This window comes from Xiphophorus maculatus, chromosome 12, assembly GCF_002775205.1.
Source record: "Xiphophorus maculatus strain JP 163 A chromosome 12, X_maculatus-5.0-male, whole genome shotgun sequence".
Lineage (NCBI taxonomy): Eukaryota > Metazoa > Chordata > Actinopteri > Cyprinodontiformes > Poeciliidae > Xiphophorus > Xiphophorus maculatus.
Genome location: NC_036454.1, coordinates 8,875,026 through 8,890,749, shown reverse-complemented (window position 1 = coordinate 8,890,749; position 15,724 = coordinate 8,875,026). Strand labels below are relative to the sequence as shown.

At 35.6% G+C, this 15,724-nt stretch overlaps 1 protein-coding gene across 1 annotated transcript in view; it reads left to right on the top strand.

Moving 5' to 3' along the window:
- The window catches only part of LOC102217012 (transmembrane protein 132C-like), a 224,800-nt gene that overhangs the window by 200,752 nt on the left and 8,324 nt on the right, over positions 1-15,724 (top strand). The window contains exons 7-10 of the mRNA XM_005801012.3: positions 11,100-11,305; positions 13,892-13,955; positions 14,388-14,519; positions 14,881-14,958. Of these exons, the coding sequence (XP_005801069.3) occupies positions 11,100-11,305; positions 13,892-13,955; positions 14,388-14,519; positions 14,881-14,958 (480 nt within the window). The remainder of the gene's footprint in view (positions 1-11,099; positions 11,306-13,891; positions 13,956-14,387; positions 14,520-14,880; positions 14,959-15,724) is intronic.

Here is a 15,724-nt window from a genome sequence, read left to right as displayed (position 1 = left end):
TGCCCCACAGTGGATCCCCATAAACTGTTCAACACTTGCCCATAGTGACAAAAACTACCAGAGAGTAAAACGTGGCAATTTCACACAAGGAAAATCCTGAAGTATCACACAAACGTCCTTTTAACGCATGCTTCACACTTTAATGCTGCATTTCTGCTCAGGTGACAAGAAGCTTTTGTTTTTATTTTGCATTATGTGTATTCATCAGCTATGCTACAGTATCTTCATTACATTATCCGAGACAGCTATTACCAAATAGGATTCAGTTCAATTCAGATTATTCATGTAATGCCAATTCAGAAAAATCAAGTGCAGTACTGAACCATGACGCTAAGCTACAGTATCTTTTAGGTCAATTAGAAAATTATTCATTTATTTATTTATAGTTTTGGATAGTAATAGCTTGCTTGTTTTAATTTCATAATCAGTAAGTTCAAAAGGTTTAATCACTGAAACTACAAAAACATAACATTTAACTTAGATATAAAAAAGGAGAAAACTAATAAAGGATTAATAAATATAAAAAACATAAAGTAAAATGGGAGAGACAAAAGATACATGGAATGGACATGTTCATGTTTTAAGTGTATCTTTGCCCATGTGTTGTGTAGGTTAGGCAGAATTTATGTTTTCTGTGTTCTGAAGCATCCATGTCGCCCTTTTCTGCTTACCTTCATGAAACATACTGGCCTCAATCAATAGCTAATTAACCGCTAATTACCATGTTGAAATCCAACAAAGTCAACATCCTCCTATTGATAATTTCAATACAGTAGTATCCTGTGTTGTACCTAATCATGTTTTATCAGCCTAAATGCACACAACAGCCATTGTTCATGGTTTTTACCTTACAACTGGTTACATCTCAAGGAACTTATTAGAGAACCTTTTAATGAATGTTGAATAAAACTCAAAGTTCAATGTTAATTTCAGTTCAAGAGAAATGTTGTCTAAGTTCAGTGGCTTGGAGACTGAATAGACCAGCATCCTACACAAGTATTTAAAAGGTGTCTGTGAAAGCCAGGGTGCATTCAGATGGTTGATTCAAAACACATTTAAACTCTGATTCTGACCAGCAGTGTTACTCTAATATGTACAAATGTCAGCACACCCATTTCCCAAAACAGCTTTGACACCAGAAATCCAGACAGTGAAAGTGTAGGTCTTACTGTGTTTACGTTTGGTTACAATGTAGCAGTAAAGCTGTAAATCTTTTGACGATGTCTGTCAGGGTCACTCAACCTCTAAATCTGCTTAAAGTTTGTTCTCAACATTTGGTTTGGCAGAAGAAGTCATGGTAAGCTACTGCTACACATAGTAGAAGGAGAGTTACTGAAGGAGAGTTACACTGTATAAAATAACACCACCTGCAAATGTCACAAAACATTCTCCTTCATTTAGCACAGACAGAGAAAAAAAGTTGCAACTTAAGATTCATGATGGAAAACATGGAAGAAGATTGTTTGAGAGAGCAGATAGATTTAATGTTCTTTGCGGACATCAACAGATTTGGTATGAGTGTCACTCGGAAGGCTCTTCTGTCACAAAATTGCATTTTAAAGTTACTCATTTGCTTGAAAATATTTGAATTGCTGATTGATTGATGTTTCATACTTAAATATGTTTTCTACTTCTAAGTTGGGACAATGTTGAGCATTTTCAAATAAGCACAATTCTCCCATTCTTCATATATAAATGAAAACAATCAAGTTTTAATTTGACATTTTGCTGTTCACAATGTTAAGATTTAAATTATTGACCCTTTGTCCAGTCCAATTTAAGGTTTCAGAGTATAAAGCAATGCAGAGCCCCATCCTCCCTCCCAGCAGCTCTTGCTAGGGAAGCTGTGGACCCTGTTTCTGGTTCGGATCTATAATATCTGTTGGGTCTACCACCGGGACTTCATCAGATGTGTCCTCAAAAGCTCTACAGTACACGGGAGAGCCAGGACATTTAGTCAGATCTCGCAGTTCAATACTACATTATTCTGTAATCGATTCATTCTGTACCTATTCTGTCTTTTGCTAATATTTGTATTATTTTTCTTCATGTTCAGCCTAGAAATTTGACTTAGAAAACAGAGAAAAGAAGCAAAGGGGGGAAAAGAAGTGCACTGCCTTAATCAGCTGCAGTATTTCTGCCTTCCCTACTATATTCTTGTTAGCAGCCAGTGTTTGGCACCTGCTGCAGGGTTTATTAACCCGGGAAAGGGCAAGCAGTGTAACTGCCTTTACAGAGGTCAGGCATCTACTCTTTCTCATGCTACGCCCCAAATGTTTACATCCACTTAAGCATCCCTCACTAAATGTTATGAAACCATGTAGTGTAAAATTGAGAGGGCAGACGCTGACATGGTACAAGCAGGTAATCAAAAGCCTGATTAGCGCTGTGTTGAACAAATAGGCTGGACAGAACCCACTTACAGGTTCACACTAATTTGTCCTTGGATGAACTGAGCATATTATTACTCTCAGAATGAAGTTACCTTTAAAGCAGTTGTGCTGGTATTACTATGGAGAAAGTATGTTGAGGTACTTTAATGAAAGTTGGTAGAATTTATTTGTTTTTATTCTGACACATTAATGACACTTGAACTGATATTTAACAGCTTTTTAAATTTCAATTGATAAGTACAAAATATAAAAAATATATTATAGATTCACTTTCACTTTTTGTATCTAACATAAATAAGATAAGTAAAAGCACAAAACTATTTAATTTGACTAATTTTCTGTGGGGGTTTTTCAGAAATCATGTTACACTTTTTAATATTGTAAGCAAGTATTCATACATGAATTAATATGCATACTTACACACAAACATGTATTGAAGTAGTTATAATGAACAAAACCTTCAATATGTTCCACGTCTATAGGATATTTATCAGATATTTAATCCCTCCACTGAGTCCTGTGTTTCACCTCAGACTCCCCTCTGCAGGACACGCCTGCAAATCCTTGAATGAGAAGCAGCCAAGAGGCTCTCTAATCAGGGATCTGAACCACCTCAGATTGGTGCCCTTGACTTAAGACGAGGCGACTCTTTTCTCATCCCAGTTTGGATAGCTGAACTCATAAGAACATATTTGACACGGAGCCACGACATCCTACAGAGCAATGTCATTTTGGTTTTCATCCGTGTAAAATACTATGTTTCTTTCTTTTTGGTAGTTTCTTCTACAGCTACAGCATTCTGCTATGATGACTCATTACTGGTATATTCAGGTTCATGCTCTGTTTAATTTCCACCATCAACTCAATCTTGAAATAGTTCAACTACTAATTGAACTATTTTTAGACTCAATCCAGGGGAGCTTTTGCTTTAAAGACATCAGCTGTTAAATCTTGAATTTATAATCTAAAAATAGAGCAAAGCAACCAAATTATGGTTGTGGGTTTGAGTCAGCTTAGGTTTAATCCCAAAAAAATTAGTTAGTGATTGTTTTAGGTGAATATTACTTGAGCGGTTTAAAAAGAGCGACTAATAAATAAACAACTATTGTTTATGCCAGAATGCAGAATTTTTTGGTGCACTTGTTCTTTGCAACATATACGATTCACAAACAAAGACAAACAACCATATAATGTTTATAAAGGTATTACCAACAGTTAAACTTGGATAACAAAATTTATATTTCAATAATAACACAATAATTGTTCCCTGTCTGTATTAGTTTTGACTTTTTGCAAATACATTGTCTGATGCGTTTCAAAAATATCCTGTCTGAGACACTCCCACATCTGCCAGTTTGGCAGACATAGCTTAAAGTTTTTTTTGGAAACAGTAAAAATCTGTTGAAACCATATTTGATCCTTTATCTTACAAAATAGAAATCTACCTAATTATTTCAAATATCTAATTGTAAGGACAGAAATGCTGGAGAGGATAATTAGACATACATTCATTTAACTTTGGGAAAAGTTGTGCAAAAAATCAAAAAATAAATCCAAATACTTAAGCATCTCTTATAATAATATAAGCCAAACTCACACACAGACAGTCACACACACACCTAGGCCACAATAGGACCCTACAAACAGACATATTGGGGGCAGCTTTGACTTATATCCCTATGCTAATAACCGTACTAATTTGCATAGGGCCAAGGAACTTTAAAAAAAAAACTTACACCCAAGTCCATTCGTTACTTTTCTCTTAAACCCTTAAGACCTCTCCAACAGACAGGAGAGTCAAAGTTAGAAATGTTTCAAAGTAAAAAGAAGGGATACCATAATTTAACTTTGTGCTGTTTTTTGGATAACTTACTTTGAAACTTACAGTAAACACAGGCCATAACAAGTCAGTATTCTGAAGTAGAACAATGTAAATAGTTACTTAATTAAACCTAAAACCAATCATACTTTCCATGTCAAATATATATTTCTTAAATGGCAGCAGTTTCTAAGTTAATGTTAGTTACTTTGTGGCATTTTTTATGTCTTTTATTTTTCACATATCCTCCAGTAACACTCCTGGTTCACCATTTAGCTCACTTTCCAACTGTCACTCTCCATCTCTTAATTACAGACTTTCATGCTGAAGAAAAGCAGAGTGTAAATGGCCATTAGAGAATGTTTGACTCCACACTTTTACAAATTCAAAATGACAGGCCCAGAGATAAGACACTAACTTGTGAGCGTTTGCGTGTCCCGGCACCTGCCATCCGCTCTCTCCATCAACTTGCTATTATCTAAGCTGCCACAGAATAATATATGTGGCTATAGCCTGCTAATGACGGTACTCCAGTGCTTGAGAGTGCCTGTGTGAATCTGTGGGTAGGAAAATAAAACGTGCCTAAATTACAGCCATATGAAACTATGTGAAGAGGCGATTGGCCTATGTGGGTTTCTGAAACGACAGACACGTGGGGCTCAATTCCATCAGATAGTTGGTTTGTCTGTCCCCCAGAGCCTTCCTCTTTCCTCTGTGTGGGCTCCAATTGGATGATAGCATTCCTAAAGTTAGATGGATTGGGTTGCTTAAGGCACTGATATGAGTGGGGAAAGAAGTGGAGAGGAGAGGTGGAGGATGAAGAAGGGGGATACAAAGAAAAGTTTGCGAAATGGAACATGAGAGTGGGGGAGATGGATGAACGGCTTTACACTGAGAAAATGTATATCTGATGCAGACTAACTGAGGAAATTTCACACAGAGATTGACAGAAGGAAGAGAGAAGTAACTGTAAATTCAGACAGATCACTTTGCTTAAAGGGAAATGAATACAGATGTAAATAAATGACTTGGCCTAAGGAGGTTGTTGGCAATGAGTTTGAGTGGGTGGCTGAGTTTTGGGACTTCTGGGTAGATTTTAAGGATGGGAAGAAAAGTTAAGTGAAGGATGGGCACAGTTAACACATTCTGTGGTTTGGGTATTAGGTGCTAAATGTACTAAAACGAATGAGAAAATCCAAAATATATAAATATTTTATAGATTGTTTTCTTGCTATCTTTAACTTAACTTCTTTGTTGCTCAGACTGCTGCACAAATTCATTGAATGAATAAAAGTCGAGCTTGGGGACATTGCATTAGGGGTCCACTGATATTTTTTTCCCTTTAGGCTGGAGAACATAGATTTAATAGATTGAAACGAAATCCAATGTAGTTTCTTTACATGATATCAAGTGGTGGAACTCTTTTTTTTTTTTTTTTTTTTTTTAATCGAGTTAACTGCAGTGTCTGTAATTAGTCGCAATTAAACACATTTTATAAAAAAACAAAATGGAAATGGACAAAATAGCAAAATTTTCAATTCAGCTGCCAAATTATTGAATAAATAGACGTATGACCTCAATAACAGATACTGGTTTTTCATATGTTGTTTAGGTTATTCAACCACCAGATTGGTGCAAAACACTGTTATACTCATTCAGCTTTCAAGTGCTTTAGGAATCCCTGATCATTCAAGTAACTTTTTTGAAAAAAAACTTCTTTTGAAATATGATCTGTGGACACAGACATTAGCATTTGAGACATCTTTGCTTGTAGCAGGCAAGCTACCTTTTGGACAACTTGCACACAATAGTCTTTCCCATCAGGTCATTTTTGAAACAAACATTAACCACTAGTGGGACAATCTTTATACTGCTATTACTTAGCAACAGCTTTTTTTTTCTTATAAAAGTGTGTGGTAATCTACTGACCTTGTTAGCCTGTAGTTAATTACCAATGATACTTATTTTAAAATGTTAATTTCAAGGCAAATTATGTTTAATATTAATGTCAGAGTTCTGTTAGGTAAAAAAGTAATGCTCTCTGTCAAAGTCATGCATTATGCCTATCAAACAGTGACAGATGGTTCAGGGAAACCTTCACGTTGCTTCTGGCATTAAAAATTGAGACATGACCATCAATTAACCTCAACACCAACAACAAGCTTTCTGCCTACATAATCTTGTAACTTAACTGATGACACACTATTTAAAATCTAAGCATGTACATACAGTAAATCCATTCACAGACAGCTTGAATAACAAGTATAGAAAGATTTACACAGACATGGGCCTGCTATGTTTCATTTTTCCTTGCAGTTCTACAAAAAGAGAATAGTTTACAGTTTTTTTTCTTCTAAAGACCAACTTTTGTTATAGTTGAAGCAATTCCAACACTTTCAGTCCACAAAGAGGGGGACAAAATAGCATTTTTAGACAAACAGTAAAAACACTTTAATACTTTTTACTCTTATGTAACATCTTATTGATCACACATCTGTGTTTGTTTTTCATTGGTTTAAGAAGAAAAACACTGAACATTTCTAGGTGTAACTGCTAAGAAACTTTTACATTTAGGTTTTCTCCAATCTCTTCAACTGCAGATATGTTGAATAACTTTTCAGCAATTGTTTGTTCTGTTGTTGTTCAGTTGTTTGTGGTATTTGACGAGGGTGAAGACTGTTTTTCCAGACCTGTTCTTTCAACAAGTCCTGACTGCTGAGATCTACACTTTTTGCTCATTCTCTGCAACTTTTTCTCTGAGTTGTTTTTTTCATTTCTATTCTTTGCCATTCTCTCCTTCTGTTAATTTATTTTTTGCTTTGCTTTTCCCTTTGCTCTCCTTTCTGTCTTGTTCTTTCTGAGTTTAAATCCATTCTTCAGTGTCCTAAAAACTGCAGCTCAGCTTGTGGGTTGTAAAGACATTACACGCTGTGTGTTGCATTTAGATTTGTGTACACAAATTTGTTGTTTCCATTGGTGAACATGTGTAAAAGGCCTAAAATTACATTCACCTTTTATTGCAATAACACATACTCCAACTGAAAATTTTAGAAAAAATCTAACCTTTATTTTGACTTCTTTTATCCAGTGGGAAAAATTTAAATAAGTAATTCTCAGAATCAACGGTGGCAAAATTCTCAGTAGTTCTGCTGTATAATATGTTTTCGACCCCATTTTGCCAGAGATTCAGCACTTAGTCTTCAAACACCACTCACGTTTGCACAATCTTTAAGTTTGGATAATCATCCACAGTCATGGAGTAGTTTGAGGGAAACTATCCAAATATATCCCGCAAAGTCTGAGTGAGTTTGGGACAATTTATGTATAAATCACAGAGGAGTAAACCGACCCTGTCTTTTGTTGAACCTAAAATAAAAGAAAACAGATCACCAATTGTTTTAGTTTTCAGAGCTAAAATAAGCAGTCTCAGAAAAATAATTTAATACAGAACAAAGTTAACTCTAGGCAGTTATGAGGTTATTATCCAATTGAATTGCATTCTGGAATTGAAGAAGCATTATGCAATGGATTGCATCAGCAGTGCAAAGAAGTTGCATTGAAACTGTAGGAGTATTTTTAAGTGAGATTTGATTCAAATAATTTACAGGCCTGTCATAAAGTGCAGCACATTGACAATCTGTATTTTATTGCCAATCAATATGCAAAGTTTCTTATAAGGTGTCACCAACAACAGTTTTTCCTTAGCTGTTTCCTATAGTAGAAAAAGTGCTAATAGTTCAGTAAACAGAAACCATTTACAGGAGCATTAATCTCAGAGGAAATGTGCTTTAAACAGATACAATGATGAAATGGAAAATTACAGAAAATTTGAAATATTTTAAAGTGTTCTTCATGCATTGCCTGATTTGTAAAAAAGATTATGGATTATGGACGCAAAAACATTTCAATAATTAAAAGCAAGAAAAGGTTCAAAGCATATTTTTAATACTGTCACTCATGCAGCGTTGCCCCCAGTCGTTCCTGTGTGACATTAATGTGTATGGGAATATAAATGCATAAATTTTTTCTGTTACTGTGAATGTTTCAACTTCATGAATCTGGCATTGCCTAAGAGCACATTTTGGCTTTTTGTTCTATAACTCTGCCGAGAAGAACACACAAACAGCAAAGCATTAATATTTATTTTAAAAGGGTATCAGTTGATATCTCCAGTGCTGTGTACACATATCTGAAACTGCAGAACAACATAATATGATCTCCATCTAAGTTAGGTTTCTTTTAGTCGTGGTGCAGCTCAGAGACACCATACTTCCTCTAACACACGGACCACAGCTCCACAATATACACAAGCTCTATTTAGATATCAGTGAAATTACCTGATAATTTTACTTTATCTCATTCTATGCTATGCAGAAGCTCGGCTGGCACTAATGAAGATTTACTCACACAGATTACCTTCTGATTGATAAGACCACATGGGGGAACTCCATAGACTGTTTGGTGAACTGAACTTTTATCCCAAGACAGTCTGAAGGCATGGGAAAAGCAAAACAAACAAAGCAGACTGACAAATCCTAAAAATAAAGCAAAACACAAAACCAAGTCCCAAAGATTATGACAAACACAAAAGATGTCAGCAAAGTTGACCTACCCTGTCCTATTTCAATGTCAACTTTAGCTTTAATAACATAAAGCTACATAATTTTTAAAGTTTAATCAGTAATACTTTTATAACAAATTTATGTCAGATCATGATTTCTTGGTTAATGTCAAGTTGTCATAACAAAGACATTTTGAATAATGTCAACTTTGTATTAAAAGTGTCATGATTTACCAAATGACACTTTATGACGACAGTCATAAATATTCATGAAGACTAACTCAGTTCATGACAGGTGTTATGTCATAAACATGACAAAACACCTGTCATGAACTGAGTTAGTCCCAGTTAGTCTCACGAACAGGTCTTATTCACAACCTGTCAAATAAAGTGTTACCGTATCTTTTTAATGTGTTGAAATGATTTCAGAAGGAGTTGTTTGACACTGTTGAATATCACTTTTAACACTGACAGGTTTAAAAATGTAAACATAATTAACAATTAGTCATGACGGTTGATTTTTTTAGTCAAATTTTATAGAATTACATAATTCTTAACCAAATGTTATTCATCACATTACTTTTATAAATTATTTGTGATTGCTATGTTGCTTTACATTTTAAATAGAATAACTTGCAATTGAGGCTAGTTACATTTTCACAGTGATCTGCCCAACACTACTCTGTACTGACAATGTAGAATAATGTACATTTACATCCATTTTTCCAATAACAGACTGTACAAAACAGGGGCTCATCACAGACTCTATTGACATGACAAACCTAGATGTTTCACAGAATTAGCATAATTTCTTCATCTTTTTACTCGCACAAAGAAGGCTTTTAAATCAGCTAACTTAAAGTATGTGCAGTATTAAATGTCTGGCAGCAGTTGCAGGTTTTCTGTCACCTTTGGGTTTTCAGTAATTTATGATCAAAACAAAGACTGGCTTTTATTTTTGTTTAAAAGCTACTTGCAGTTTTTGCAAGTAGTTGCTGCATTCGAAAAGGCATAAAAGTCAAGTAAATTACTGCAAATATTGAGCTAGAAATTCTGTGGTTCCTTGAGCAAGTAAGTTTTTGTTTTAGATTTTGAAAATAAAACATAAAAAACAGACAAATCTGGAAATGCGTAAAAATAAAGTGCTCTTATATCATCATCAACCCTTTAGTATACTGTAAGGTATGTTTAGTGTTTTTGGAGAGACACCTTTTGCCTCTCCTACAAAAAGCTGTGGAGATATTTCCTCAAACTTTTCTGGTTAACCTGAAATTAATCTCACTGAACAAATTCACCAAACCTATGAACTAAATTACACACCTGACCACCAGTTAAAGCAGGTCCTCTCCCATGACTTCTGTTGCCCTAAACCTTCATTGGAAACCAAACCCTACTACAGTAGCCTAGTTTTTTTTTTACACTCATTTATACCTGGAAAATAAAAAAAAATGATTTGAAGAAATGGTTTGGGGCACCAACAGTCAAACATCTCTTTGATGTTAACAAGCGGTAAATCAGGTTTTAGAAAGGAAGGAAGATGAAGAGGGAGACTGTGAAAAGATGGGGGAGGGCACAGCGAAGACAAAAGTAAAAGAGAGGATCAGGATAGGAAAATTGTGGATGTTAGAATAGATAGAAATAAGGTTAAAAATAGGAGAAGAAAAGGAGAAACTGAAAAGACGGAGCAGGAAGGAGATAAGTCGGCCACGTTTCCTTTTATGTTGGCCGAGCGTGAGCACACAGAGGCAAAGTTAAATTGAAAAATATTCAGAGGTACGAGCCTATAGAGCAGAAATGGTTTGGCTTTGATGAACAAAATGCTAACCTCTTTAGAGATCAAACGTTTGTGTAAGGACACCAGCACAGAAACGTTGCACTGTACAGAAAGAGCACTGGTTTATATTTACACCCCCAAAAAAAACTTTTCTAGGTTAATCCCAACAACAAAACCACAGTTCTACTTAAAAAATATGTATATAAATGATACTTGTGTCAGTTATGGAAAACAGCTGATTTGTAACACTGAGTTAAAAATTATGTGAAATTTAACTCAAAATGCTGCTTTATTATATAGTAATGGTCAGTTTTGGGAATGATGAATAAAAAGAAGAAGCAATGTGTGATAAATTTTGAATTTGCCTTTAGAACAAAGGCAAATTGTAAGGGAAAGTTTTTCTGGGTTGTGAGCAAAATAAATGTCTACTATTGCTACAGCTGAATGAAAATCACCGATCTCAGTGTAAAATGGAAGCTCCTTCACCCGTGCTGCTTCACACATCAGGGACACTCATTTCTCATCTTCTTTTCTCCGCTTCCTCTTTTTCAGGTTTCCTTAAACTGCGACCAGGTTCTGGTGAACGGCAAAGAAATGCGGGGTAGACAGTCCCTGGCAGTAAACTTCACCTACCTCCACCTGTCTGCTCAGCTGCTGCTCACTGTCTGGGTTCCCAAGCTACCCCTGCAGATAGATGTGTCAGATACTGAGCTGAGCCAGGTCAAAGGCTGGAGGGTGCCGATCACCACCAACAAGAGGTAATTTACCTGTCTGACCTCAGGGAGTGAGTGATGTGGGGGGTGAGGATCCCACTGTGGAGGATGAAAGCATTTGGATCTGTTAGTTCCTCAAAATGCAATGCATTTCACACAAAATCCTCACATTCAGGCTGCAAAAGCAATTGCTCTGTCAGATGGCATTCTGCTTCCTCGGTTTGTCATTCAATTTATCATGGATAAAAAAAGGTTTTATAAATATTTTTCTGAACAGGTAACGCCAGCACTGAGAATTGGTAGTTTGAAAATGCTTTTGTCATATTTTTGCTCTTATTAGACTTAAACGTTTGTTAATTAATAAAGACAGAAAAAGATTGCAGATAATTGAACAGTTCTGTAAGGAAAATTACCATTAAAGAAAAATTCAAGGCAGAATCAAATCAGAGGCATACTCACAAATGTTCATTTCAAGGCTTTATCATCAAGGAGAAGACAATGAGGTACGATGCGTAAGTCATAAGGCTAATAACTCAAACATTCTCACTATTTATGCTTCTTCACACACATTTACACAAACATTGAACGGAGGTCTCTTCAGCTCTGCAAAAACCGGAAGACAATGCATCCTTATCTTCAGCACCCAGGCCTCACCTCAAGATGGGGAAACTACCCATAAACTTTAACCTTTTCACATACCGTGAAGTGTCATGTGTTAGCTTTCACTTCAACCATCTTTTTCTCCATTATTCTAAACCATTCCCTGACTGGAAATGTAGGTCAAAAAGGCTAGGCTAAGTATTCGTTATTTTTTAATTATCTGTTTTGCAGTGTAAACCATGGATATCCAAAGTCAGTCCTCGAAGGTTGCTGTCCTGCATGTTTTAGTTATGTTCCTGCTCCAATACAGCTGATTTAAATAGCTCAATTAGCTCCCCAGCATGTCATAAAATTCTCCAGGAACATGTCAACTACCAAATCATTTGACTCAGGTGTGCTGAATCAGAGAAACTTCTGAAACATGCAGGACACTGGCACTTGAGAACCGACATGGAACAGAAGACTGTGTCATTTTACACAGAGAATGTAAACATCTGGTTTAACTATAAAAGCATAACAATACACATAAATATAATAGTTTTATATGCCAGATAAAAAATGTTTTGATCAGCATCATGCATTACTCTACTAGATCAGAAATTACTGAAACAGTAAAGTCTAGAGGATTGTTACACCATCATCACATTTTACATACCGATTTCCAGCTTTTATCGTTTATGTATTTTATAGTTTTCAGTGTTTGTGTGATCTTCTCCTCACTTGAACCTCTTAGGATAAAAATCTACAGTTATTGCTGGGTCAAATTTCCTTTCCTATTGTCCATCTCTACCTGCACAGTATATATTTTACGCATTTGTATATACACATATGTATCTATGAGCTCCATCACTGATGTGCTTTGTGTTATTCCCATATCACCATCTTTCCACTCTGCTCGGCTGGGCCTATTTTTCAATTTGCCAATTTTTGCTCAGGTGGCCACCAACCAATGTGCTCAGGCTGTTTCACACACGCGCACACACACCCCATATCCCTAACCACACTCTCTCTGAGTAAAACACAAGAACTATTAGGGACATTCTTGCAAGCACATGTGCGACTGGGACTCTGGGAAATGGAATAAGAATTTGTGTAATATTACCAGAGCAACACTGGAACAAGGACAGTTATGAGACTCAGATGCAGTTCTGAGTGCTGGCTGGATATTTCACAGAGGGAGGCAGAGAAGGAAGATTTTGTCCCTATTTGGGAGTTGAAACTCTATAAGAGAATCTGGAGGAAAGACTACAAATTTTCCAACACTTAATAGAATATTCTAAAAACTCTTAGTTGAGGATTTGCTACCTATACTGCACTTCTTCCCCACTACAAATTGTTATGGGTCCCTTCAAACATATTATTGGAGGTTATGTGCTTTTCAGGTTGAAAACCAAACAAAAACAGAACAAAACTGAGCATCTGGAAACTGTATGACCCATTAACCCTGTCTGCAAGAGCACAGGAGTGCTCAGTTGGATTCTGGTTCCAGAAAAAAGGTATTTCTGGCTGGTTTAATAAATGCATCAGGTGTACACTAGTTTACTTTTTTTCGTTTGTTGAATGAACAAACATAAATATTCAGAACTACAGTTATTTATTGTTCAACTAATCCTGTTTCACTAGCAATAATTGGTGTGGTTGTGCACAAGAAAAAATTTGACCTTACTACATTTAATAAATGCGCATTGTCAAAATTTTCTTTAAATATGTTATTGGCAGACAAGTGTCTGACCAAAAACCTAAGAAGTTTCCAACTTAAGAACACAGTAAAGACAATCTCTTATTTTGGGTTACATTGGACACACAAAGATCAGCAATACCAAGAAATATACTGTTCAGGCAGTATGTGTAAATGTAATTAATAATTAGAAATTAAATTAGCTTTCTGTTGACTGAAAGTCTTATTATAAGGAGAGTGTTTGGTATGGATTAGCTGGAGCTACATTTAGAGTATTGGAAGGGCTTTTAATTACCAGATTATCTCATCCTCTTTCAATTTTCAATCTCATTTATCTTCTTCTGTTCTCACAGACCCACCAGGGACAGCGAGGATGATGAAGATGATGACAGAAAGGGTAAAGGCTGCACCCTACAGGTACCATTTGATTGAATTTCTTTAAGTCATGCTCTTACAGGCAGTTTTTATGTGTTTTTTTTTTGTTTGTTTTTGTTTAATAGAGTTTTGTAGAATATAATATGCAATTAGCAGTTTTTAATTTAATTTAATGTGGTGGGTTTTTTTTGTTTATTTACATTTAAATATTAGGAAAATGTCATGAATTTACTTGTGCAGTGGAGGAGGTAAATGGGATCGGGTTTTTTTTTTGTTTTTTTTTTACAATAATGCTTGTAGATGACACCAAAAAATCTGCTTCTGATTCAGAATTTATGTAATACATATGCTTTAAAATAGTACAGTTTTCTTGTGCATCAACTTGCAACTTTATTGATTAGGTCATCAATGAGTTGGAGGGGGTTTGGGTGAACCCATGTCCACTAAACCTTACTCTCCTTCTCCACTTTCCAGTACCAGTATGCTTTGGTGCGAGTTCTCACTCATTTTGTTGCTGAACCATCTGACCCTAGAGGGGAGATGGTTTACATGTTGGGTACTGACTGGCAAGCTGATATCACTCCTTTGGTCTTGGAACAATTGAAGGTAAGTGTGGAAAATGATCATTAATAGTTCATTAACGTAGAATATAATCTACAATATATTCTACAATAATATATAGAAAAATAAATTATTGATTTATTTATTAATAAATCGTTAATTTATTCATATTCATACCCCTAAGTAAATATAAGGATTTCTTCCCATCACCCTAATAGTTAGGGCTCTACCTAGGCTACAGCAAAATATTATACTACTTCTGATCAGAAGAAGCATATGTGTCAAATTAAATTATTACAATGATATGAAATAGGTTTAGCTGTACATAATGTTACAGTGAAAAAGAGGGCCTAGCACACAGATGAGAATGAAAGTTACATCTGGGCTTTCTGTTTCTATAAAACAGGTTGAAGAGCCACGCATTGCTAGGCTTGTAGATGGGCATATTTTAATGGGACGTGACCTAGGCATTACTACTATACAAGTGAGTAGCATTTTATTTTCTCTGCAAAATACAATGTCTTCCAATATACATTTCCTGAATGTGCACTTTCTGCTTTAGTCACTGCTTATTGGAACTGCTTGGTGGACAATGGTTTTGAAATATATTCCAAAATCAGGGAATTCATCACAAAGTCCAGGAACAGTCAGCTGAACATTTCTGATTTTGTCAAGCACGTTGTAATTTAGCCCTTCACCTTGCAGTGCAAAGCACTCTTATGCAGTAAACACACTCCCCTTTCTCTCTACTTCATATCTAACAGCAAGCCTCTTTGCTTGCTTACTCCACAATTAGCCCCAATTAACTATTGTGGATTTAGCCATGACATCTTGGTGTGATATTTTGTAGGTCTACATTTGCAGACATTGAAAACATTTGTGCATCGGCTGCATTTGAACAGTCTGGCCTTTATAGGCTTTACGTCACCGCAAAACCACATATAATACAGTCCAGTAGGCTGTTTGATAGTCCATCCAGTCAGAGTATTGCCTACAAGACCGTTCATAACCTTTGAAATTTTTCACAACCACAAACTATGATGAATTGAGATTTTATGTAATACACCAACACAAAGTAATCCATAATTATAACATGGAAAGAAAATGATACATTGTTTCCAAAAATATATAAACACAAATGTGAAAAAGGTGTCATCCTTTTAGATTCAGCCCATTTGAATCATTACCTTTGTGGAAGAATCTATTGTTGTGTTTACAGCTGGAAGTCTTTTTGGGAATATCTCTACTAG